Here is a 25,907-nt window from a genome sequence, read left to right on the forward strand (position 1 = left end):
CTACTCGCTGGTGAGGCTGTGTGAGAAGCAGAAAAGGCCTTAACTCTGTGTAAGCACTGCTCAGCAATAACAATGAAAACGTCCCTGTATTATTAACACTGTTTTCAGCACAAATCCAGAACATAGTCTCATACTAGCTACTATAAAGAAAATGAACTCTATCCCAGCCAAAACCAGCACAAAAACAAACCTCAGAATCCTAAGTGGTGGAACTGCAGGAATGGCTGACATGAAAGCTCCAATTTCCCATCCATCGCAGCAGCCTACTTACACGCAGTGAAGGTTGCTATTTCAAACACTGCTGCTTTACAGCTCAAGAGCACCTTTCATTACCAAGTGCTTTTTAAAGATGTTGTACCCTGAGATTACTGCTGCCTCAGAGATGGTTTGTACTAACCAGTAAGCAGGCAGAAGTACAACTCAGCCTTGATTACTTCGAAACCAGCCTCCCTTTTGCGCTCTCAAATAGCTCTGGGCACAAGCAATGACATGTTAGATACCTCACTACCTGGACTGTCAGCAACAAGAGCTGCCCTTGGATATCTCACTGCCAGCAATTGATAGTATCCATAAAATAAAAATCTTGTAGTTGTTTGCAGGCAATATAGCGTGAGTGCAGGCTCATTTTCTGGCATCATAAAGTCCTGGGTTACCCCCAAGCTCTACCTTCTCTTTTATAGCTCACCATCAGAGACTCCCCAGTGGCAAAGCACCTGCAATTCAATTTCTCTTAATGAGGACAGAAGTCACGGTTGCCCTACTCAGATGTGAGCCCAGGGTTCCTGGGTGTGTCATCAAGCAGTGCCCTTTGGCTTCATCATGCAGTAAGCGGGGTTTCACCGGGTACGTGGATTGTGTCCCTCTCCTTGCCCTCGCTCTGCCTGTACACAGCATTCAGAAGAGTTTGAGGCAGAACAATCCAGAAGCACGCAGAATGGTGCTGGGTGTCTCCCCTGTGCACTGAGCACCTACCCTGCTGTAAGCACAATGTGCATGTCCATACCTGGGGTCTCCAGAGCAAAAGCTGCCGGGCATGGTGAACTGGTAAGCTACGAATAAATTGACAACTAAGGAGTGAGCCAATAGACCACTGGGCTCTTTCCCACTAGTAACTGAATTGGGATCAGAAGACAGCTGTCTGGGGAAAGGAGGGGGATTTAACCCCCTCCCTGACATGCTTTAATTTTGTATGAGATGTTGTGCAGGGCTGTGCTGGTGCTTGTTGGCAGATGTGGCCTCAATGAGTATCCTCACCACTCCTCTTAATCAATCAAGGATAGCATCAAGCCACTTTCTCAGTCCCCCTACATGTGTCACTTGGGTGGCAGAGCTGGATTCTCATACTGTCAGCCTGAAACTGCTGGGGTGATGAATCTGTTAAGAATCCTGTCTGATTGTGATCCTTCCAGCTCCTTCACCTTGATGTGAATGACAAGCTGTCACAGCCTGCCTCAGCCATATTGGTGACATCTGACCCTAGAGAGGGAGTTGACAGGAGTGGGAAATCTTCTGAAGTATGGCTTCTGCCGGAGCAAGCAGTGCCAGTTCTGCACCATGCTATAAGAAATGCCTGGGCATTTGTTTGGCAAGGATTTAAGTGTGTTTCGTGTACCTTGTTCTTCTTTGTTACTACTTTGAAGCTAATTTAATTTAGAGCTGTAAAGAATAGGTTGAATTTTTAGGATACAGCTGTCTCTCCTATAGTTGTTCTACATGAGAGAGAGTAGGATACTTGTAAGGATGCCTGGAGGATAACCCTCCCTCTTCTTTCTGGCGGCAGAGATGAAAGAGGCTGGAAGGCTATACCTTTTCACTGAGTTTAACCTAACAGGCTCCAGGGCAGGCAGAGATGTTTGGAAGATGCTACGGTGAAGACTTTGAGCTGAACCTGGGAAGTGAGATATACTTATTGTATTAGCCATGAGAATAAAAGCGGACCTCACACTGGGGCTTCTGTACCACAGCTATAACTTCTCTATGAGTGGCAGTACATCTTTTGGAGAACATACTGACTTCAGCTCACCAAAATGCAAGATAGGAGAAAATTCATTCCTGGATCTGTTGTAGGGTTAAAAAGCAGGGAATCATCACTCCTTTTGCTGTTAAATCTTGTTGGTTATTAGCATTGACTTTGGTACTTGTGCACACCTTTTTTTTTTTTTTTTTCCTCACAACCCTCCTCTAGCACTTAATACCTGTAGAAATCTTTAAAGGTGGGGAGGAAATACTGTTCAGCATGCATTTAGTTTCTGTGCATTTTTTTTTGTTTGCTCACTAATTCTATTCAGCAAAATGAATTGCATCTCAGAGAATAGGTTCTATACAAGATGCATATTTGTATTAAAGTCAGCATGTGCTTTTCCAGGGAGAAAAAAAGCTGGTTACTGGAACTGAAGTAACAATTAGAAAAGGAGTGTGTGATTTTTATTCCTTTTCCTTCAGCATTACACTGAAAGCACATCTGTGCACAACAGCTGGATCTCCAAACTCCACCTGTTGGCAGTGTGTGGGACATTGCAGACTATGAGCAGGCTTTGCCTTTAGTGTAAGTTTTAATGCCTAGCTAACAAGCTGGAATTAAAGTGGACATGATTATGGGTGTTTTTGCATAAGTCCTAGATCAGCCGTAGTATGAAAATGCCAGCAGCATAAGCAGCTTTTGCCCACCTATATTTCCCAGACTTGTGAAGCTGCTGGTTTTAAGCCTTTAAAACAAAACAAATCACTGTGCAAGTGTCTGCATATTTAAGATTTGTATTTCTGGGCCACAAGGGAAATGACTATTCAAGGCATCTGTCTCGGATGAGATCTACCTTCTGGTAGGATTTATAAAGCACCTATTGCCATGGTGCCTACATGTTGTTTCTAAATGTCTCTCTGTTGTCAAATGTGAAATTGTCTTTTGAGTGAGTTGCTCTGTGACTGTATAAACTCCAGTAGTTAAGTACGAGTCCCAGGGGTTGGAGACAAAATGCAGTGAGACAGTATGTACACTGAAGGGCACTTAATTCCTCCCAGAGACAGGGACTGTGGAAGCTTAGGGGCTCTAAGCCTGTAAACTGTAATACCTTGAGCCCTCAGGGAGGGTTCCTGTTGTGCTAGATGCTGTACAAATATATGTTCCATGGTCCCTGCCCCATGCTGCTTGTGATATAAATAAACATGACAGCAACAAGTGAGTATACTGAGAAATAGCAGGGTGAAGGGCAAAAGGAGGGAACATGGGCTGAAGTAATGCGGGTTGTAAGGCAGGGGCAGAACCTTTTCTTACATTTCTGTAAAAATAGTGCTTTACGTCTTTGTTAACCAGGTGAGGTTGCCTTTAGGAATTAGATCAGGCATCAAGTCTGAAGAGGTATCTAATGAAGCACCAAGTCATTAACTTTCATTCAATAATTTGAAGAGGATGTTTCATGTTTAAGCATGTAAAAGGTACAATCTCACAGTAGAAGGAAGGCTCTTTAAATTACTTGGGGGCTGATTTGCAGAGCCCTTTTGGATCATTTCTTTGTTCAGTCTTTGGCTTCTCTGCTGTTCCCTGTCCATAGTTCCAAGCTAGTCCTGAACAAGTGGATACCAACATCAATGTGTCTTATGAGTCTTAAAATCCCTTCATGTAGTCCACCATGCATCTCTTCTGTAGTGAGGTTTTTCATTTTCAGGTGTCTTTTTTTTTTTTTTTTTTTTTTTTTTTAACATACAGTGGTGGAGCAGAAATAAATTATCTATTCAAGAGACAGAAACAGAGGCACAGCATTGTCAGTCATACTGCCCAGCGCTACAACCTGTGAGCCGAGATCAGAGCAGAGGAGAAAACCTAAGAGATGCTGGCTTTCAGTCTCCTCTGTTCAGTGATTTCCAGCTAACACTGTCTTGGTAGCTCACATCTGAAAGGGTGACCTAGACATAAGACTTCTTTGTCTATGCTTTTTAGCAGCCCGGTTATACTGGCTAGTCCAATTGTGCTTTGGCATGGGAAGCGGAGTTTTTCTTTGTTGCTCCTGGTTCCTAAGCACAGAATCTGGAAGTTGCGTTTGTCTATCTGTCTGCTAGTTGTACTCCTGCCCTGATATCCAAGCTGCTGACTTGGAAACACTTCAAAGATTTCCATTCTTCAGAGTGGCTGTCTCGACTGCTACTACAGGGAGTTTTTAATGTTTTCAGATTATGGAACAGCATTTTCTATTATGCCTTTTAAGATAGGGCAGCTTTATTTATACATCCTTTTTCTGAAATATATAAATGAGTCTCCTTTGAGATATACTGGGATTGACAAAACAGCTAAGATTTTACTAATGTATTACCACAAAGAACAGAAAATCAGAGGAAGGCATCTGGACAGGTTTGGCAGGTTTTTTAATGATTTCTTTTTTTCCCCCATTCCTTCTTGAGACAAATGCAGAGTTCTGCACTGGGCACGCTATCAAATTCTCCTGTCTAGCCTATGGCTCATCAAGTCATCTTTCTTGTGCTCTTAAACTTTTCCTCCTGTTCCCATCTTCCCTCCCCCCACTCCTTGCTCTCATGCACAATTTATTATCTCCTTCCTCTCTGTCTTCCTGTCCCAGGCTTACTCATCTCATTACATCTTCTGATGCCAGAAAAGATGTCGTTGGTTTGCCATATGGTGTTAAGAGGTGCTGATATTATCGCAAACACCAGTTGCCTGGCTTGCTGTAAGCCTATTGACGCATCCGTCAGCTTGCTGCTGTTCTTGGTGAAAGTCCATTCTGCATTCTCTTCTATTACTTCTTGTTTTATTTGTTTCCCGTAGGGTGTTTGGTATGTTTGAATTTGTTCGGCATCAAAGATAGGTAATATTCTGGGGACACTTGCTGACAGATGACTTAAAGTGTAAATTACAATGCTGATTTTAACTCTAAGCTTAAAACAAATGCAAGTAGATAACTCTTTACACGGTGTAGGTGTGAACTCCCTTCCCAGGATAATTATGCATACTAAGAGTTTGCATAAGTTCAAAAGTGGCTAGGCTAATATATGGAAGCAAAATCAACTAAGAGCTAAAAAGCCTCCCAAAGGCACCGTTGCTAGCTTATGTAATCTCTGGTCTGCAAATTGCTGGAGTCTAAGTCTGTTCTGGAAGTTCTAGCACTGTGTTTTTACTGTGGTCTTATGCTCTTCCCTTGGCCACTGTTGGCCACAGGATACTACACTGTTTGGACTTTCAGCTTAAGCTGGTACAGCTGTTCTGGCCTGGCTAATTAACATTGTGCTTAGAATACCTGTTTCTCTTTTCACTTCCATTTTATCTATGATTAAAATGTAGGGATATAGGACTACGGTCATTCCTGGGTAATTTTTTTTAGAGCCTTTACTCATTGGCAACTGAGCCTAACAGTCCCATTATAAGCAATTCAGGTTCCCTTTTCAAAGTCGTTAGGTTGTTCGTCCCATCACTGCCAAGAGGAAGTTTCAGAGCTTCATTTTACAGTGCTTAAAAACCATCCTTAATTTCCAGTTGAAATTTATTCATGGCCATTTTATACCCATTTGTCCTTGTGCCAACTTTGTTATTAGCTTAAGTAGCTCCCTGCCTTCCTCACTGTTTACTTCTCCCCCACCCAGTGTGTCTATGGAGAACAATCATGTCACCTCTTAACTATCATTTTGCTAAGGTGTTGAAACTGTGATCTTTAAGACTCCTCATGAGATATGTCTCTGTTACCATAATGATTTCCTTAGCACTTTTCTGCACGGTTCCTTTTGCATACTGCACACAGCTGTTCAGGTGAAGCCTCCAGTGGAAACATTTAATGCTTTCCCTTCTCCACTGGCAGTGGCTTTCCTGAGACCTGTTCTGTCCTTTTCATAGTGCCACCCTGCTGGGTCATGCTTGTCCTCATCCTCTAATGGGCTCATATATCCAGGGTGTCCTTCTACTCATTTCCAAATTATGAGCCCCTGCTCGTAACAGCAATCCTTATTAAACCCTAAATGCATAACCTTGCACTTTGACTATTACATTTCATCGCATTTCTATTGCTTCAGAGCTTAAGAACATCCTGTTACTCCTGAAAGACATTCCGAACTCCCCGCTATTGGCAGTAGCTCCTGACTTCACATGGTCAGCAGATTTTGTTAGTATACTCTGACTTATTGTGCCAAGGTTATTAATGAAATAATAAAATAAGATGTCTCAAAACATCCTTAAGGACTTGAACACATATCTTCCCTCCAGACTAGTAATTCCTCTTCCTGCATAAATCCTGTTACTGCCTCCTTAACCAGTTCCTTACCCACCTTGCAATTCTTATACTAAACCCCATGTTCTCCAGCTTGGATAATAATTTCCAGTGTAGCACCTTAGCTTTATTGAAGTACAGATAAATTAGAACTACCACATTTCCCTTGTCTGGAAAAATTGGTTATCATATCAAAGAAAGATATCAAGTTAGGCTTGCTTGATCTACTCTTGGTAAGCCCTTTTTATCCCTTAACCTGTTTTATCTGTTTTGCAGTTAATTATTTTTTCTTTCAAAATTTGTTCTAAAGCAATGCATACTATTGATGTCAGTCTACTGGGTCTGCACCTACTTACGACTAACTGTAGAGTACATGCTGCAGGATGTACAGAATACTGCATATTGCCTATGGCAAAACGCTTGTGATGAATTGCAGTGCTTGCAGAGATGAAATGTGCTAGTTTGGTTCCACTTTATTTTATTGCAGTACTATGTACAGGCATGGACTGAGATGAGGATGTGTCTAGGCTGTTAGCCTGGGATGTAGGAAATCCACCCAGCTACAGCTGCAGGTCTGTAATGTTTTTTCAGAAGTAGACAGTGGTTGTGAAAATTTCTGATTCTGCTGAGTGGTGGTGCTGGGATCTGGGTGATACAACCTTTAAATTTTTTTTTTTTTTTTCAGGATATGTCTGAGTTTTCCATCCCACAGTACGGTCTGGGTGGACTTACTTACATCTTTATGATACTCTTTGCTTTCTCAGCTTTACAAGCAAAGCAGTTGCAAACCTGTTCTAAAAAAAAAAAAAAAGCTAAAAAAAAAAGCTAAAAAAAAAAGCTAAAAAAAAAAGCTCAAATAGCTCTTATCCCTCGACTCAAAGCAGACCAGCTCCATCCAAGCTTGGAGAGGAGAAGTGACCAGGGGTGGTTAAGGCTGTTGAAGGATCAGCTATGGTATGGCTGGGAAGAGTTTAGGGGCAAATGTGATGAGGCATCACTTCTGGGGCAAGTATCATGAGGAGTTAGAGAGAATAAGGACTCAAAGATAACAGCAATAGGAGATTACACTATCTGAGAACATGGTTTGGGAGCTTTGAGGTCCTCTGAGGGTGAATGAAATTGTCTGTATACAATGTGGTCTACAGACCCCAAAAAAGTATTGGAGAATCCAGATTTGTTGATTGTTTGGTTGATGGGAGGTTTGCTGGCAGTGTTGATATTATGACAATGGTGTAGCTCTACTGAAACTCTTTGCAGTGTTCATTAGCACCCCCAAAATAAATCAGATGCCTACAGGAAATTCTTAGATCTCTTCTGCTTGGAGCCAGAAACACTCTGGTCCTTCCTTCATTGCTCTGCTGTTCTGGCATGTGATTGAGATATCACCTTTAGCCTGCAAACATAGCTATGTAATGCAGTTTCCTTTACAAGACACATACTTGAGTGTGAGCTTTAAAAGATGCTCTGGATGGAATTTTAACTTCCATAGAGCTGTTTACTTTGTTCCAAACTTTAAACTCAGGGAAAGACTGAGTGATCAGTGGCTGTAGTGTATCCCTTTTCTGAGCATGCCAGATAGCTGGTCCATGACAGTATTCCTCCCACCAGCTGAATGATTGCTGTTTAGGTGGAGTTAAAGAAACAATGAGAGCATGACTGTGCTTCCTCTGGTGAGATTTTTAGCTTCTGATTTCCTGTTCTATCTGTGCTTGTGTACGTTTCTTTTGCAGTTTGTTTGTAATGCTGTTGTTGAACTCTGACAGATTCATTAGGAAAGAATGACATCAGATAAGGATGTGGACCCAACATCAGCAAGAACTAGCTCTTGGATCTTTCTTAGTCTCAGCTGCTGTTAGGACACACAATGAACAGCAGCTTGATGACAAAAAAATATTTATTTCTTGCTGCAGGAAGATAATTGGCTCAGTATGGAGTTTAATACAATTTTATTTGGGGATAGGTTTGTAAAGAGGTTACATTTTAAGGAATCCTTGGGCATGGAGGGTTTTGTAGCTGTATTTATTTAATCATCTGTGGGCACTTGAAACTTCACAGCAGTAAGCCAGGTTAGAACATGGATCTTCTTGCTCCAGCAGAACATGACTGGAAAAGAAAATCTTCTATGGGGCTAGTAGGACAGAGATTATACCACATGAGGAAGACACTTGCTTCCAGGTGGTGGGGATCAAGGATGTCTCAGTTCAGCTTTTCAAGCTACAAGTACTAGTGACCTGCTCCCATTCAAACCAGTGCTACGCCGACTCCGGCAGGTTGAGTTGCTTACCTGCACATTGAAATGATGCAGAAGGTCAACAGAAATCTCTCTGTGTATCTCTCACCTCTACCTCCTTACTCTCTAAGTTCTATGGGGCAAGTGGTCTTAATGCATAGCTTTAGCATCTGTCTTACAAGTCCTGACCTGACTGGGGACCTTTGTATGCTACTGCAATGCCAAGACATTGTTGTAATTAGAAGAAATCAAATTTTATTTTCTGTTAAAGTTGGTGGGAGTGAGGATGGGGATGAAGCTTGTTTTGGGAAAATAGAGAAGGGAGTGGAATTTGGCTGAAAGTACTGACATAGATGTCCCATCTTGATATAAAAGTTATCATCTACTGATGTAGATTGAAGCACTGGTGTCTGGAGTGGGCATGCGCTGAGTCTCTGATACAAAATAATAGCTCTGGGGCAGCAGTTTGAAGACTTGCTTCATTACTTTGGATATGTGGGTGTTGCTTTAAATTTAATGGTCACTACAAATCAGTGTAACACTAAAGCTAGAGGGCTAATGGTCTTTTAGAATAACTGAGTCAGCTGCAGAGACTGGATCCTCTGCTGGTGTAAAACATTGCAGTTCTGTCAAAGTCCATCATAAGCTGTCAATTTAGACCAGCTGGGAAGCCTGGCCCAGAAGACTGTGAAGATGAAGGTTACAAAAATTATCGAAGAAATTGACATTATTTCTCCATCTCTCTTCTTTCCCCAGGGCAGCCATTGAGGCTCTGGCAGCTTTGCTGAAATCAAGTAAGCTTATTTTTTCTCCTTCATATTATTTCTGACTTTTCTTTCTGTGCTGTGCTGCTGGACAGAACGATCCTGTTGAATGTCATTCTCCCTTGGTATCCCCTCTTCCCTCAGTCCCAAAGAGCACTGCTTAGAAAAGAGAGGCAGTAATGCAGTAGTTTCCTATATGTCTAGCTATGATTCTTGGAGCCCCACAGCTCGGTGGATACATAGCTCTATGGGAGATGGTGCTCTAGGACCCAGGGGGAAAGCTGCTGAGGGACTCAGACTAGACCCTTATTTTGAGTATTTAGGGAACAGTGGTTGTCCTGGGGCTTGGTACAGTGGAAGAAATGGGGAATCTCTCCAGCCAGCAACAAATGCTTATTGCTCTGTTGCAGCATCACTGGGAGAGCGGGGCCAGGACCTGTTTGTCCTGTGGTGGTGGTGTACTACGTGCTTACCTGGTAACAATAATGTTGTTGGCAAAGGCTTGGAAAACTTCTGTCGTCCAAAAGACATGACCTTATTCTCCCCTGCAAGCTTGTCAGGTCTGATAATGTGCAGACAGGGCTGAGACCTAGTGACCGCTGGGGTACAGCCCTGCTATGGCGGGCTATGCTTAACATTTGCACCAGCTGGCTGGGGGTGTGGAAGACCTTAACATGGGTTCTCAGGCACAAACTGCTGGCGTGAATGTTCCTGAAATGAACATGCTACCCTTTTTTGCCTTTATCCCATCCAAAACCACTTAGCTTTTTATTACCAGACTTTAATAAAGCTTTGATTAAGGAAGAGCACTCTACTATTGCCGACAATCTACTCTACAATAAATCACAATGGCATATTGTCCTTTTCTCTCTCTTTTCCCCCTCTCCTTTCCTTCCCCTCCCCCTTCTCCATTTCATAGTATTAGGAATAAATGCATTTGTGAAAAATTTTAGCCCTGGAAGCAGTGCTTAAATGAGCACGCTGCAATGGGATTGTGTCTGAGTTGCATCAGCTCAAGTGATGAATTCTGAAATAATGCTCAGTATTAACCTTGCTGCCTAGATTTGAAGGTCACATTACTGGAACGAGGAAAGACCTTCTGGTTTGGGCACTAAATCTTAATAAGGGGGTTGAGGTCTACGCCACAGCTACTTGCAATACAAAAGCAAAATTAGCCTTCAGAGTAGAATGAAATTTACAGAGAAAGCTGGAAAAGTGGAGTAAGAGCCGAAAGCTCATCTGGCAGCTTGAGCTTTTCTCCTGCACTCCTGTTTTATGGTAAGTACTAGGAATGGGAAGTGAAATTCTGTTGTCCCAAGATATTTATAGGATAAGCTTTCTACTTGAAGACTTGTTCTGGGTCTAGAGATGAGAACAGTATGTAGAAGTGGAGGACAAATTACCAAGGGAAGCTGTGAAATGTAGTCTCCTGGGGAGTTGTAAACGCATGTTGTAAAAGTCGGTGGGGGAAAGCTGAGGATGATCTAGGGAATCTAAAATGATTGGATTCATCTCCAAATTCTCCCAGCCCTTTTTCTCCTGGAGTGAGGCAAGTTTTTTTAAAGCGATTTACTCTTAATAATTTCTTGTGTGACTCTTCTCAGCCAACTTATGTTGTGAAGGCATCTTGGTTGGTTCTTCCTTTTACACTTTTTGTGCGTTACGAAGTGCATAGAGGGTTTCCAGTACTGGAAGAACACACTGATCATTCTGGTTGTTTGTTTCAGGTGTTTTCACAGAAGGTACAAAAAATGAACTCCAATGAGAATGTAGTCTGTTGAGCAAAACAGTCCATACATTGTCACTCTGGTTGATCACTGTGATGTACAGATTAGAGTTCTCCTGTTCATTTGTACTGTTGACCACTGCAAACAAAGGCATTATTTGGGAGAGACATTTCTTCATTTGGAGACACCCTTTCCTGTTTGCTGTTATGTGTCCTTTTCTCCTTTATCATTTGCAACCGAACAACGTTGTTGCAGCAACACCAGCTACTGCTTCCATGAAAAACTGATTTTTTAGGAAAACACATGGTCTGTTTTCAGCTGATGTTCTTTTAAGGCACTGGAACTGAGACTTGGGAAATGGTGCCAATACAGTGCAACCAAATAGAGCACCACAGCCCACAAAACAGCTTGAACTGTGTTTTCTGATGTTTTCTGCAGTCTGATGCAGAATGGTCAAGAATGTCTTTTAGTTTTCTCCTTGTCCTGTGGCTCAGGACATGAGAAGCTCCAGGCTTCTGGAGTAAACTGCTCTTGTAGCTGCATACAAATGAGCAGGCTGTGCCTTTTGGGAGGTGTGGGTTAGGAGATGTGAAAAACAGCTCTGGTTCTTCCAGAGATAAGTTCACCATGGCTGGAAAAGAGCTGAATTCTTTTACATGATTACATCAGGACAGCTTTGTTTGCCACAGTTAACTTACTTATGCCCATGCCCTTAGTGCTTTTGAATGGTGCAGGGGTTCTTAGAAAGTTAAAAATCAAATCTGGTGAATGCTATAGCTATTGAAAATTGCTTATGAAAACAAGGGGTAAAACTGTACATGGCAAAGCACCCAGAAGCCCTTTAGCATGTTTTGGATGGGATACAAACTAAATGAGAGGCAGGAATCCTGGAATGTGCTACGGTACTGAATTGTTGGACTGATTATTGTGAGCTTCGTTGGAGACTTGCAGTAACCCGCTTGCTGGGAAATGGTGGTGAGATTCAGTTTTGCTTGGGGTGAAAGCTATAAAACAGACTGGACAAGAACACACCCATTCTTGAGGGTCTCCCTGTAGGGCTGTTGTATCTTTAAGTCCTTCAGCCCAAAGTAATCACTAGGGTTATGGTTATTACACAGAATTGTGCTGAAGGGAATGTGTGTGTCTTGCTTTTGGCAGCAAGCTGCAATGGGAAAACACATAGTAGTTTTAAAAGGAGCAGGCAGATGGCAGTGTGTCTCCCTGATGGATTTGGAAACATCCATCTTCAGCTCCTCCAGCTTCCTTAAGCTCTACTTGAGACTTTGTCCACCTGCGGAGCCAGGGTCTGGCTAGAAACTTTTTGGCCTCTGTGTCTTTCCTAGCAGAAACTGATGGTAAACGCCCACTTAACAGGTGCATAACTGCAAGAAGCAATATCTGCCAGGGAAGAAGGCATCAGTGTAGAAAAAATTACCGTTGCAGCTGTACCCGGGAAATGGTTGCTGTTGTGTTTCAGAGGGAAAAGTACAAGATTGTCCAAAGAAATAAGAGATGACATCTTACAAACTTGTGCTTCATCCACAACAGGGAAGTAATGCTTGGAAACCCAGCACAAGATGAGAGCGGCCTTTGTTGTCCTGTTCCTCTGTACACGGCAGAAATCACTGACAGTTATGGAGGAACAGAAGTTTAGGTCCCTTCTGACAACAGTGCTGCATCTTGCTATCAGTGGAAGCTCAGATTACTCTTACAGAGAAGACATTTCTTGCCTGACCATCAGCCAGTTTCTCACTCCTGACTTGTTATCTCTTTCCAAGCATCCCGAAGTGTTTTACCAATCTTTGCATGCTACTCTCCCAGTTTCTATTCTCCACCTGCCATGCCCACATGCACAGAGCAAACAGCTAGCAGCAAGTCCTTCCTCCATTGCCTCGATATTTTTTTTTAAATATCTGTTGTCTCTCCACCATGCTGTCAGCTGCCTCTGACTAGAACTACATTATAATGCAGGCTGAACATGTTGCTTGGTAAATATCTCTAATGGTGCTGAAGTGCCATAAGAGCATCAGGAGTCTTTTATTCTTCTCTTGGATGTTACACTCAAGATTTCCAGTGTTACATCTGTCCATCCTTCTTTCTTCAATTTCTAGATCCTTACTATAGCCCAGGGTGGGGATGAAGGGGTAGATACCAATAGCTATAGATAAACTGAGGTAGGATGAGGCACAGCATCCTTCCCAGAGTCTCTTCTTTCTGTCCTAGGGTACAACCTCTTTCTACCCTCCTTTGGCTTTGTCCTACTTCTCTTCCGTACTTCTGTCTTTGTATCTTGCTCCAGTTCTGTCTTAAGGCCTGGGGTACTCATTGCTAAGATCTCCTTTGGCTGCAGGAGGCCCAAGTATGGAGGGGTCATACCCCAGCTGGAGCCTCTCTGAGCAGCAGTGGAAGGCAAGGGCTGCCCTCCATGTCGCTCTTAGCCATGGGCTCTATTGCTTTTAGTGAACTCACCACCCAAAATAAAACAGGCAAACCATTTCCAGTTTTGGGGGAGTGGAATAAAACTGGGTACCTGATATACAGGTGCAGGCAAGTGCATATCTAGGGGTTTGCAGGGTGAAGGCAGTGTGATGGCCTAAACTGGACAATGCTGCTTGGTACCTCAAGCCACATGATGGCAATGTTATTATAGGGATCCCCGCTCCCACTGGCACTTAATCCAATATTTATTCTTAGTGACTAATTTGTTTATCAGCAGGTTATTTTAATCTAATTTTGGTTGTATTTGTTATTCCTGACTATCTGTACTTCCCAGAATTAGCAGCTTGCATGTCTTTAAGGAAATTAGCTAGAGCTGATCTCGGAGGCATTTGTTCAGCGGATATTGAAGGAAAGGACTAGGGAAATGGGCAGGGCCCTTGTTGCAATGCTTGCCTAATAAAATTGTAATGAGCAATTTAAAAAGACAGGTTGTGGTGACCCCCTGATCATGCTTATTTCATCAAGACAATTCTGTGTGCTAACAGCGGTTATTGCTGATGGCCTTTCCCCTCTCTTTCTATATCTTTTCCTTCCTCCTTTTGTATTCTTTATCCTCTTGCTTTCCCTTTTCCCCTCAGCCTTTCGTCTCTCACTTCCTGCTCTTGCCTCCTCATCTTCCATCAACTAACCTTTATTTAACCTTTCACATGCTGGCTTTTTCACAAAAGCATAAGGATTATGTCTTGTGGCTGGTGGGATAAAATAATCAGTTTCATTCTTTTCCTTTTATGCTGGCATCAGGGAGGGGCAAGTAACTCTGTGAGGAACAGAAAACGATGTTCTAGCACATAAGCAGATTATGGCTTCTGAAAGGCCTGCACCCTCTATGTCTGAGTTCATAATATTTTACAACAGGTCTACCGAAGCATGTCTTTGATCTTGTGTCGAAATAACCCTATGGTTAAACCATGTCAGTTCCTGTAGCCAACAGCACGATGTTTGTGATTTGCCTGATATCTTGCCAGGTACCCATTTCTCACGATCAGTTTAAGGACTTCATTACCCACCTCTGGATTCAAACTCCATTATTAGTCTGATCCCAAATCTATCATCACAGCTTGTAGGGTATTGTGATCAGAGTTGAATTTTTCAAACAGTTTCTTTCATAATCACCTAAAACAAGTTCTGTGTCTATACTTTCTTCCTGAATTTCAGAATGCAAATAGTGTTGATTCTGTATTTTTAAGTTTATCTTTTTGAGAAGAGCCACTTTATGGGGAAAAAAAATATTTTTGAAAGTCCTTTATATTCCCTTCCCCAAGACTGTTCTTCGTTCATAGACATTCATATCCCAAACTGAAAGTAACTCGGTGCTCCAGAGAAAAAGGTTGCTTTCATCTCCTGGGGCATGGCAGCTTCCCACTGCTTTGCTCCTCAGGGTGAGTATAATGGAACCAAAATTTTGAGGAGCTGCATTATTCTCTGTTGACATCCTTAACAGTGATTGCTCACTGCCTTTCTCTTGGCATGGGCAGTATTTGTGCCTCCAGTGATGATCTGGCTTTAGAAAATTCAGTGGCTGAATTTGAGGCAGTCTTCCAAGTCTAACATCCTTATGTGAACTCTTTCAAACCACTTTGGTCAGAAAAATCAAGCTGGAAATTTTGTGCAAAAAATATTTTTTGTGGATTTCCAGCTTTCTGTTGAGTTCCAACCAGGAGATGCTGTGAAACTGAAAAATAAAGGAGGAAAAGGAAACCTTTTCGAAAACCAGATTCCTTCTGGGGTTAGTTCAAAAGTTTCAGAAGGGGTTGGCTTGCTCTTTCTTAATTTTATTTGTGAACATTGTAACAAAGGCAAATTAGAGAAGAATCACCATGTCATAACACAGTTTGTAAGACTGTCACTGAATTGGCCAACACCTGGAACTAAAATATTTTGGAGTAGAAAGAATGAGCTGTTCTTGTACTGAAGCTAAGCTTGTGGCTCATTCCAGGTCTAGGAGCAAAACATGGCACTTTTAGTTGCTAGCAAATCTTGCCTGTGTCCTCTACCTTTGTGCCAGTGTTGTTTGTCTGTCCTAAATGCTTAAATAAATGCCTGGTCTCTGTGAAGTTTACAGGGCACAATTAGAGTAGTGTTCTGGCTTCCCAGAAGAGCTGAGCTAATACCAGTTTCTTGCTGGAACTGTACAGCGCACTGGGTCTGAATTCATCTCAGTGCTTGATGGGTGACTAGGTTTCTCCATGGGGACAATTCATTTTGTTTCTAGAGGGGATCCCCACGCTTATCTCCAGCAAAAATGGCCTTTCAATGACTGAATACAATAGCTGTTTTCTCTTTGCTTTAGGAGATATCTTGCATCTTTTATTCCCAAGAGGCAATCACTAGAGCAGAATGAGGAAGTTAGAGATTTTCTTATTCCTTTCAGTCCTTTAGGGGCCATAGGGTTAATTTAGCAGAGCATTCTTATCTCCAAACTGTAGCAATGTATGTTCTTGGCATAATGAATCAGCTGAGTGACATCAACAAAGAGATTTAAGCAGATAGACAGAAAGATAAATATCTCTTTGTTCTGCTGGGTAAGCAGTACATTGCTCATAATATTTCAGGTTGACTGTAATTCAGTTTTGTGATTAAATATGCTGCATGTTTTCCAGTGGTCCTGGTGTTCCTGGCAAACACTTCAAAGGGGAATGGAATGTGACGAGAGCTTCAGAAATGTCCACAGAAACACTGGCAGTCATGAGACTTTTATCTACTAGACTGAACCCCTGTCCTTGTCCCCCAGCATAAAATCAGAATTGCGTCAAAACTGGAGAGTTCTTTGTAGTGTGATCCCCTTGCTGACTTAGGTGCATCTTTAACCATTTGGTGCTTCCACACATTGGCTGTGCATCCACGTCAAATGTTTCTGCCTAACTACACAGATTATTCGGGCCAGATACTCTGTGCTGCAGAGCTTAAACTTTCACTGTTTGGCAGCACTGCCCTGGAAGCTGGAAGTGGAGGGTCAGTTCTAGAAGTGCAGGAAACCAAGAAGACACTGAGTATTGACCTATCGCCTATTCCAGCCTCAGCAGGCAGAATTGAAACTCTTGCAAAGAAAATAATATGCCAGTGACAGGTTTGGGGAAGGTGATGAAGACAACGCTCCCCTGTCAGAGATGCCAGAATATGATTAGAAAGACAGAGCAAGCATGAATCAAAATAGGAAGCACCATCCCTGAGCACTTCTGAAAGCTATGTGGAAGGAGAACTTCCATTTCCACTGAACACTGGCCATATCCAGGGAGAAGGAAAGAGACTAAAGAAAGAATAACAGCAAAAGGGTCAAAAGGCATAGGACATTTTACCACTTACCACACAGATCATGCATACTCACTCCAGGAGGAGTGGGTTCTTGCTGCCTAAAAATCTGTGCAGTGCTGCTTGTACCTGTATGATTCATTTCCACCATCTGTATTTGTGCCAAAATATAGATAGATGCCCATGCAGGTGCATCCCTAGATGGAGAGACCAACAGACACAGACAGGTGGGGAGGTCTCCTTTTTCCATTCTGCCTTCTGGAGATCTTGGCATATTTTCTCTTCATTTTTTTTGCTACTTTATTGACTATACAACTGAAAAAATTGAAGTAAAAAATAAGAAAAAACCTGACAACACAGGACAGCAGAGGAGAATCAATGAAATCAGACAGGAGAAACAAAATGAATGGGGTTTTTTGCCCCTTCAGCAAGTAATTCTCATTGCTTCTGATCAAAGTGCTGAGGGAACTAAAGTCATGCCTCTTCCATCTCTTTCTCACTGAACAGACTATCTCAGCTTCACTTTTCAAAGTGACTGTTTTGATCTTAAAGGTGATAAGTACTACAGAAAACATGAGGGGAAACAAATAGCGAAGTTATTTTGCTCAGCTTCCTCCAGGCTTTTCGTCCAATGCTAAAACTGAGGCATGGGATAGTTGTGTGTTCTGGTCCCTATGGAGCTGGGATCCAAATGTGGAAGTCTGTCTTGAAAGAAGTGAGAAAAACATTGCAAACACATTTAATGAGAATTTTTTTTTTTTAAATAAACTCCCCAAGCAGCTCTATCCACAGTGCTTTCCAGTATGTCCCTTGTCCTATCAACACTGACACAGAAAGCTTAGACTTCAAGCACTGAATGCTAGGGGCTATAAATCCCTAGATCTAGTCTAATTTCATCTGCCTCTGAACAGTTCAGGGAAGCTCTGAGTCTGATCCAGATTGTTCCTACCTTACAATCCCTGACTCTCTTCTTCTTCTTGTCATGTTTGATATACTTATTGACTTTTACAGAGCTTCCTGAGTAATTTTTCAAGGAAAAGTGACTGATTTAAGGCATTAGTCATCCTGCAGGTTAGTAAACATGACAGCTGGTTGAGGATTAACAGGAAATCATGAATAAAATCATTGGGATTGATAAGGAATTCTCAAACAGTTAAAGTTTTCTTGCAGAAAGTCAAATAGAAAAAAGAAACATAGAGTGAAGGTCAAAGGAGAAGGATGACCTTCTACATGCTGACAACAACTGAGCCCCAAAATACATGATGTACTGGCAGAGCTAGTGTGAGATGGCTAACAACAAGTGACTAAAGTGCTAGAGGGGACTGCAGGCCAACGTGTAGGAGACTAGGAATAGCTGTGGGACCAGCAGGTCAGTGAGGAGGCATGTCAACAGGGTGCTGTGAAGGTGCAGAGCAGGATTAAAATGAGTTGGCAAACTGGTCTGGGAGTTCTGTTTGTTGCCTGTCCTGTGGTGCCAATGGTAGAGAAAATTGCAGGACAAGACCAGGTAGCAGAGCTACCATCCAATCCCTTCTCCAGGTTAGAGTTTGTTAATGTACTGCAGAGAGCAGAGTCATGTGACTTCCTTCCCCTTTCCAATACCTCCATCTACTTCATCACTGGGACTGAGGTTTGCTGCCTACAAGCTGCTTCCTGGTTACTCTCTCCATGGCTTCCCTTGTTACTGATTTTCTTCATGCAACATCTTACCATTTTCTGTTCTTGCTCTCAACCTCTAGCTGCTTCTCCTGTCCTGTAAATCCCCACTGATGACTTTAACGTTCCAGGTGTGAGAGGCTTTGGCACTTTGTTTAATGAACTGGAAATGAATTGGAGCCTACTAGCTCTGGAGAACCCATACCAAGAGCCATCTGTTGTGAGCTGCAAATGCTGATTGGTATTCAGGGAGCTGAGTTCCAGTCTTACGTATGCTACCTGGCCTCTTGGTTGATTACTGAGCTTCTGACAGCTTCTAATGTGTGTCACAGCAAGGAATGTCAGGACCAGTCAGGAAAATATGTTTAGGCAGGGTTGGTTTGAAGGGAGGGAGCCTAGAGCCTGGTGTGGCTTTATGTTTGTCCTGTGGGCCAGGGCAAGGAACACAGTGGGTGAAGGGATGTGTTTTAGAATACTCAGCAGAATTTGTATTTTATCACAAGTTTTATAATCTTCTCCTTTTAGTCTGATATCCTGGAGCTACATGATTAAGGAAACATTGCAGCTTTCCTTTTATATTTTTATAAAGCTTATTTCTTAAAAGTATATTTTTTTATTTTCTTGTCCATGCAGTAACACCTTTAAACATGACCTGAATGTGACCTTTAAAATCTCAGAACCAGAAAGCAACAGAAAAGAAGCCCATACTGCTGTTGCTCATGTTGGTGTTTTGTTAAATTTTAAATAATGTGGGTTTCCAGAATCATTTGATTCATGGCTTTCGTTATACAGGTATGTGTGGGAATACATTTAGAAGTTAAACATAATTTTGCTGGCTGTGACAGGATTGTACAACTACAAGGTTTCTGGATGTGTTGATCTCAGCAAGGTGTTCTGTCAGGACTGACGTACAGCACTATGTGAAGATTATATGACTTGCTGTTGACTAATCTTATTGTTCTTTAGCTTTTCTCACTCCTCAGGAGCTTCTTTAGTTTCAGGAACTCTTATGGTGCTGCAATTGGAACTAAGTTTATTTGCACCTGGAGGGAGATATGGGCTCTGCCCTTTCCCCACCCATAGTTTGGTTCATCTGGAGGGTTCTGGAGCAACCCTTTCCACTTAGACAGCAGAGAGACTGCTTCATTTTTTTCATGTCCAATTCCAACACCCTAGCTCATGCTTAGCAAATAACAACACCCTAAAATATAAAAACAAAACAAAACAAAAAAACCCCAAAGCCAACCTTTTTTTTTTTTTTAACTGATACCATTAAGCAAGAATGAGCAGATGTTAAAGTCTGAGTTTGAGCACTGAATAGCCACGTGATTTTCAAACAGCTTGAGTAGCGGAAAGAGTTTAACACAGCCTTTTCTCTTTATTTTCAGAGTCTAACAGCCGACGGGCAGTGAACAGAGGCTACCTGGGTGAATTGCTGAGACTCTATCAAGACTGGCATCACAATGATATCTCCAACAACTACATTTATATTCGTAGGGGTCTTCTGCTCTGCCTAAAGCACATCACCAACATCCAGCTGGGTAGGGAGACTTTCCTTGGTTCCCATGGTATGGAGATTCTCTTCACAAGTGTACAGGTAAATGATGATTTTGTGCCTAAGTGAGATGGATTGGATGTGCTGCATTCTACCTCACAGTGCAGGAAATCCCATAGTTTTGTCCTGAATTTATATAACATATAAATGAAAAAATTACAATGTTCAAATAAAAAGTATTGACTTTTACACAGTTAGTACAGAAAAGCTGAAATGTTTCAGTTTAAAACTAATTTTAATTCCTACTAAGCCTCATGGGACATACTTCGGGCTTTTTAATGCTTTTTTTTTTTTTCTCATCCCCTGCGGATCCTTCTGTCTGCTTCAACTTCCTCTCCCAGTGCAGTGTCTCCACAGAAGAGTTGCTTAGGTGTTCCATGAGATGTTTTCTTTCAGGTATCCAGATGGATAATTCCACCCAATCAGTCTTTAAACAAAAAAGTGTTGATTTATCCGGGCTTTGCTAATGAGAAACACCCATCAACTGTTTTTCAGGAAGCCCAACTTTAATCTTGTGAAAAATTAATGTGGGTGCATCAAGAAAGATGACATGGTCCTGAGGATGGGATCACTGTAAGGTATAGAAAGGGCAGGTACAGAACACTAACGGTTTCCTCCGAGTCTCTCACCAACATGCTTCCTTAGCGTTCTTTGGAGAAGTCACTTATGGAGAAACCTTGAGTTTTTGACCCATGTGATTCCACAAGGAGTGTTTCCATTGTCATTCTCACTGGCCAGTGCGTTATCTCATTCTAGCACCATCACAGACAGAATGAAAAACCTGTCCCCTTCTTCTCTAGAAAATCCATTGCCTTATGATCCAGTGTATTTGCTTCTTCACCTTTCCCATCGCTGTCACAAACAATTCTCCTGTGACTGAAAGATATTTCTTACTAGTAGTAGATGGTAGATTGGTAGAGTTTTTCCACTTCATTTTCGTTATGAGGAACTGACCACTTTTTCAGGTGGGATGAGGTGTCCAGGCCCAGCAGATCTTTCAGGGGAGTATGGCCTCTGTTAATGACAAGTCCCTGGTCTGCAGAAACTTGAATAGGGTGGGTGGAAACAGCTGCTTGAGGGTAGATGTCAGCTCATTCCCTCTCAAGAGCCTTCTACAACCCATGTTGCTTTCTGAGCTAACATCTCCTGATAGCTTAGCCTGGGAGCAACCCCATGGCAAGTGCAAACCTGGGGTCACCTTGAGTGAACAAACAGGAAAGGACACACTAAGACTCCAGTGAACACTGAAAACTCTAATCCTTCTAAAGGTTAGAATTGGAGTGGAAATGACACAGCTTCGGGGGCCTCCAGTTTGCTTTTTTCCCACTGTGTGCTACTAGGGAGATCTTGGAAGGGGAATTACCAAGGTTAATAAATCCAAAGCTCAATGTTCCCTTCACTTCTTTGGGGTATTGTCAGTCTTACAGTGTCTCTCAAAGACATGAGGTGTCAAGAGGAGTCTAGCAGCCCTAGGAGGTCTCACTCATGCTCTTCTGTACTCTGACCTGAGGTAGAGGCTGCTACTAAAATCTTCGTAATCTTCACAGTAGACAGAAAGTGGGAAATCTGTTCTCCTGAGAGGAAGTAGTAAGACTCTGCAGGCTGTAGTAAGAGAGAAAGAGACAGGGCAAGACAAACAACTCCTGCTTGGGAAAGCAATGGCTTTTTGTGTGTGTAGACAATATTTTAGTGCCTTTAGGAATTTGTTGGCTGTGGCGATTAGCCTTGACCAAACCATGAGCAGATAATGAGATTTTAAAGGTGCTAAAAGCTGGCTAGAAAAGTTCTGCTGAATTTTTTTTTTTTTTTAAATCTACTGAAACTGAAACAATTCTTTGCCAAGGTGAGTTTGTTTTAACAACCTCCAGTGGAACTCCTATTTACAAGGCTCATTTTCAATTGAAACCTCTCCAGCTGCTTATTGCATGGGCTGATAGATAGCTGAAATACCTGAGCTTTTAATAGCCCTTAAACCTATGTCTTTACAGGAAGAGCCAATAGTTCAAAGACTGTCTCCTTGCATAGATTAAAAGTGACTGCTACTTTGAGGAGAATTTAGAGATATTTTAGGAGAATTTAGAGATATTTTGAGTTCCAATTCTAGCTGGAATGAAAAATAATTTTAGATAATGAAATCATTAGTGAAAAAGAAACACTTTCTGCTCCTATTTCTTTTTCCAAGTTCTGCTTAGACTTTCATGGCAGTTAAATGGCATGTTAACATTAGCAACTGACTGGCTTTGTGTGCAGTGACAGAGGGCTGCCTACTCTGAGACAGGAAAACAGGTTTGTACCCGCTTTAGGAGAGACTGGGGCATGGAATATTATTTTGCTATTTTATCATTTATCCATCTGATCTCTTAATCTCGCCTGGTTTCTCTTCAGCCTTTCTGTCCTAGGGCCTACTCTAGGATAATATTATCCTATACTCCACTCTATATTTCCCAGTAGTAGCATCCGTTAGCATCATTATCTTTTGCCTTACTGTCATATTGAAAACTTCCTTTTGTATACATCACATATGTATCATAATATCTGGACTATTCCAGATTCAGTAAAGAAAAGATTGCGTGTGGATGCTAAAAAGCAGATCCCCTGAATTCAGGTTAGCCTTACATGGGTTTTCTGAGCTAAGGATTCACTCTCTTCCCTCATTCACAATATGCCTCCACAAAATAAATGGGATGGTTTACACATACAAAGCAGTCTCCTGTCGCTGCTCTGGTTGGCCTTGCTTATTCCCCAGTTGGATGCAATGGCATGAGCATTGCTGCTTTGGACCCCACCAACTCCATGTGTGGAAGTTCATTGTCTGGATGAACATGCCTGGTTCTTGACTATCTCAGTTCAGTTGTCAGTGAATTAAGATGGCTGGCCCACAGCAGGCATTTATATACTCCTGTGTTGTTCACTATTTTAGTAAAAACATAACAGTTTTAGTAAACTTCAGTAAGACTGTTCAAGAATGTTATTCTGTTCCCACGTGTAGATAAACTTTCCTTATCTTTCCTTTAATAACAAGCAAAAAAAGGCACCCAAATACCACATGAATAAATTGAAAAACTGGAAATAGAAAACAGTTCTCCTTGGTGTTTGCTCTAACCACAATAAAACTTTCCTTGGAGATGCTTTGTAAATTGTCTTTTCTCTCCTCCTTGTTCCTGACAACCAGAGATCTAGAAATACATATTAAGATTCTTGTAGTGAGTCTTGTAAGCATGTCAGCTTTAGATGATTTTTCTAGCCTTCCTACAGGAATCCTGGTTAATCCCACTGAATCTTATAATGCTGTTCAATCATACATGAGAAAACAAAATCCTGTACCACTGAAAAAAAAAACCCCAAACCCAATACAGCTATTTTCCTATTCCTGATTATAATAAAGTACTTTGTTATGGTCTTTGGTCATCTTCCTGGTTCTACTGAATATTTTTTTGTCTAGCCCAAATCATAACTGCGGACTGGCAGACAATGGCACAAAGTGTCTATTCTGCCTTCTGGGCTGTTCCGTTTTATCTGTGCTGAACGGATGCAAAAGTATTAAATGGTATTAGAATGTATTGTAATATTCCTGTTTTGCTTTATAGAATATTCATGCTGCTTATTTGACTTGCATTCCTGTTCTGATGAGCTTAGTCCCAACCTACTAAAGATAACATGCTGGTAGGCACAGTATAACTTGTGAACTTAGGTAGGATACTACATTGATTAGTCAGTCTCTCTAATGGAGGCTGTGGTATAGATGCACTGTACTTGGGGAAACCTGAAGTCTTGGTTTTCTGAACATTGCACCTATCGGTTTAAAACAACTTCACCTTTGCGTAGCAGCTGTAATTTGCTTATCCAAACTCCCTGTCTCTGTCATATTGAAGACATACACCTACTATGATCTCCCAGGGCATCTTTGCTTTTAGTTCTGTTCTCTTTGCAACAAAAGACCGAGGAGTTCACTTGTATAGCATGGTGATAAAAATACAAAAATATTCTATGTCTTCAAAGTACATCTGGGCTCTCATAGCTCCTTACACTTCTATTTCTCACTCTGGATTATACTGCAGGAATCCAGTATTTTATGACTGGGTAATATATAGTGATCTTTCAAACTAGCTATTGGGCCTAATGCTTAACCATATAGAATAGAGTACAGTGGAAATGCTCTCTTTGAGTATACATTGTGTACACTAAGTACAGTGAAATAATGGTGTAATTGTGATAGCTTACCTCTGTTAGTTTTGGCATGACAGCTCTGGGTATAGTTGTGGTGAAGACACAGAAGCACAGATTTTGGCATGTGTTGGCAGCCAAAACCTATACATGGGGTCCCTGAAGGATTTTTTTAATCCATATTAAAGAACATATCTTTTCAGTACTGCTGTTACCTCTGTTAGCTAGGATATTTGAGCTTATGCTGCTATCATGCCTTCCTTCAATATACCCTAACTATAATGTCTTAGAGGAGACCTAGGTGATGCTGTGTCTTCTAAATGACATGCATCAATGGAAGTCCCCTGAGGTCCATGCTAGCCTGTATTTCTGTAAGAAATGAACTGCAAGATCTTGAGGTCTTGCTCTTCCAGGTGTATTTCTTTAATGGTAAAAAGGACAAAAGAAAAAAAAAAAAGCTGTAAATATAAAGATTTCATATTCCAATCAGAAGAGTCTCTGCTCCGGGGCATTGTGTGTAATAGGCAGGACAATTGTAAGAGACAACTCTTAACATTGTTCTCCTTTGGTTCCTAGGACTGTTTATCTTGCAAAAATCTGGATGCTATCACAACCACTGTGACTCAGATTCTGAGAAAGTGCTACCCCAAGGAGTGTCTGCCTGTGGTGACAGTAAGAAGTTCCTATTTCTTCCCTCTTCCTAGAAATGCCAAGGCTGAACCTCCATGTGAGGGATCTGAAGGTGAATGGCTGAAAGGTGAGTTCAGTAGGAGTAAAAGGAGCATAACATGAGAATTAAATGTGGGATCTGGGGAAGGGAGTCTTGGCAGCCTAGTCCTGAGGTTTACAGTTAAGATTAATCTGATGGCCTACAGTGTCACTCAGTAGAGATGGAACTACTCCCAGGTCTTCCTGAAGCTTGGAGATTCTGTTTGGAGAATGAATGAGATAAGATTAAAAGGAACAAGGAAAAGGGAAAAAAAAAAAGAAGATCCTTCTATTATCCAAAAAATAATGGAACAGAGTGGGCATGGCAGAGGCTGGAGATGCCATTGCTCCACAATACCAACGGAGAGAGAGACAATTGTGCCTGTACATGACTGTTTGTGGAGGCAACACTGCCCTGCAGCTTTTTCAGTGGAGAATTGCAGGAATTATTGTCCTTTTTCCTTTCTAAAATAACAGCAGATAGCAGGCACGCTGCATGAGTAAAAGATGTGAGCACTTGCTGAAAAGCAGAATTTAAGCACAGGCAGGATAACCACTCCACAGAAAAGGAGAAACAGCAGACTCCATGATACACCTAAGCAATTTCTCTGTTGGTTTCAGTTTCATACAGAAGATGCTCAAATACTATAATGATGATAGCAGTAAAACACCCTAATCTAGATAATATAGATTAAGAGCATCCTGTAATATCATTGCAGCGAAGCAGAAAATCTCTTTATTGCTTTGTAATACAAGTTGGATCCATATCATGGTGACATTTGTCATGGTTTTGAAAGGCAGCGCTCAAGTCCAAGAGAAGAGAGCTTTAAAAAGTGGGAGATTTAGTGCCAAATTAATTTATACTAGATTAACAAATGGGATCTGCTTTAATTAGGGTTGTGGTGGGTTGTAGTTTGAAGGCATGTGTAGCACACATAGAAGAGATTGCACATATTTCTGTGGAGGGCCTGAGAGGAATATTAGGTTGAACACCTTTGCCTCTACTTCCTTTCTAATTCTGCAGGTGACTCTGAAAGTGATGGAGAGGAAGAGGCCGAAAAAGACCTGGATAATGAGGATGTGGAGAGTAAGGAGGAAGTAGGTGTATGAACCACAGTTTCCTTAATTGTCCACATACTGGGAAGTAAAACT

General features: G+C 41.7%; 1 protein-coding gene across 1 annotated transcript in view; it reads left to right on the forward strand.

The window, feature by feature from the left end:
- The window catches only part of AGBL1 (AGBL carboxypeptidase 1), a 279,320-nt gene that overhangs the window by 23,906 nt on the left and 229,507 nt on the right, over positions 1-25,907 (forward strand). The window contains exons 5-8 of the mRNA XM_075714164.1: positions 9,190-9,227; positions 19,717-19,925; positions 24,624-24,789; positions 25,780-25,853. Coding sequence (XP_075570279.1) covers positions 9,190-9,227; positions 19,717-19,925; positions 24,624-24,789; positions 25,780-25,853 — 487 coding nt within the window. The remainder of the gene's footprint in view (positions 1-9,189; positions 9,228-19,716; positions 19,926-24,623; positions 24,790-25,779; positions 25,854-25,907) is intronic.

This window comes from Pelecanus crispus, chromosome 7 (genome assembly GCF_030463565.1).
Source record: "Pelecanus crispus isolate bPelCri1 chromosome 7, bPelCri1.pri, whole genome shotgun sequence".
NCBI lineage: Eukaryota > Metazoa > Chordata > Aves > Pelecaniformes > Pelecanidae > Pelecanus > Pelecanus crispus.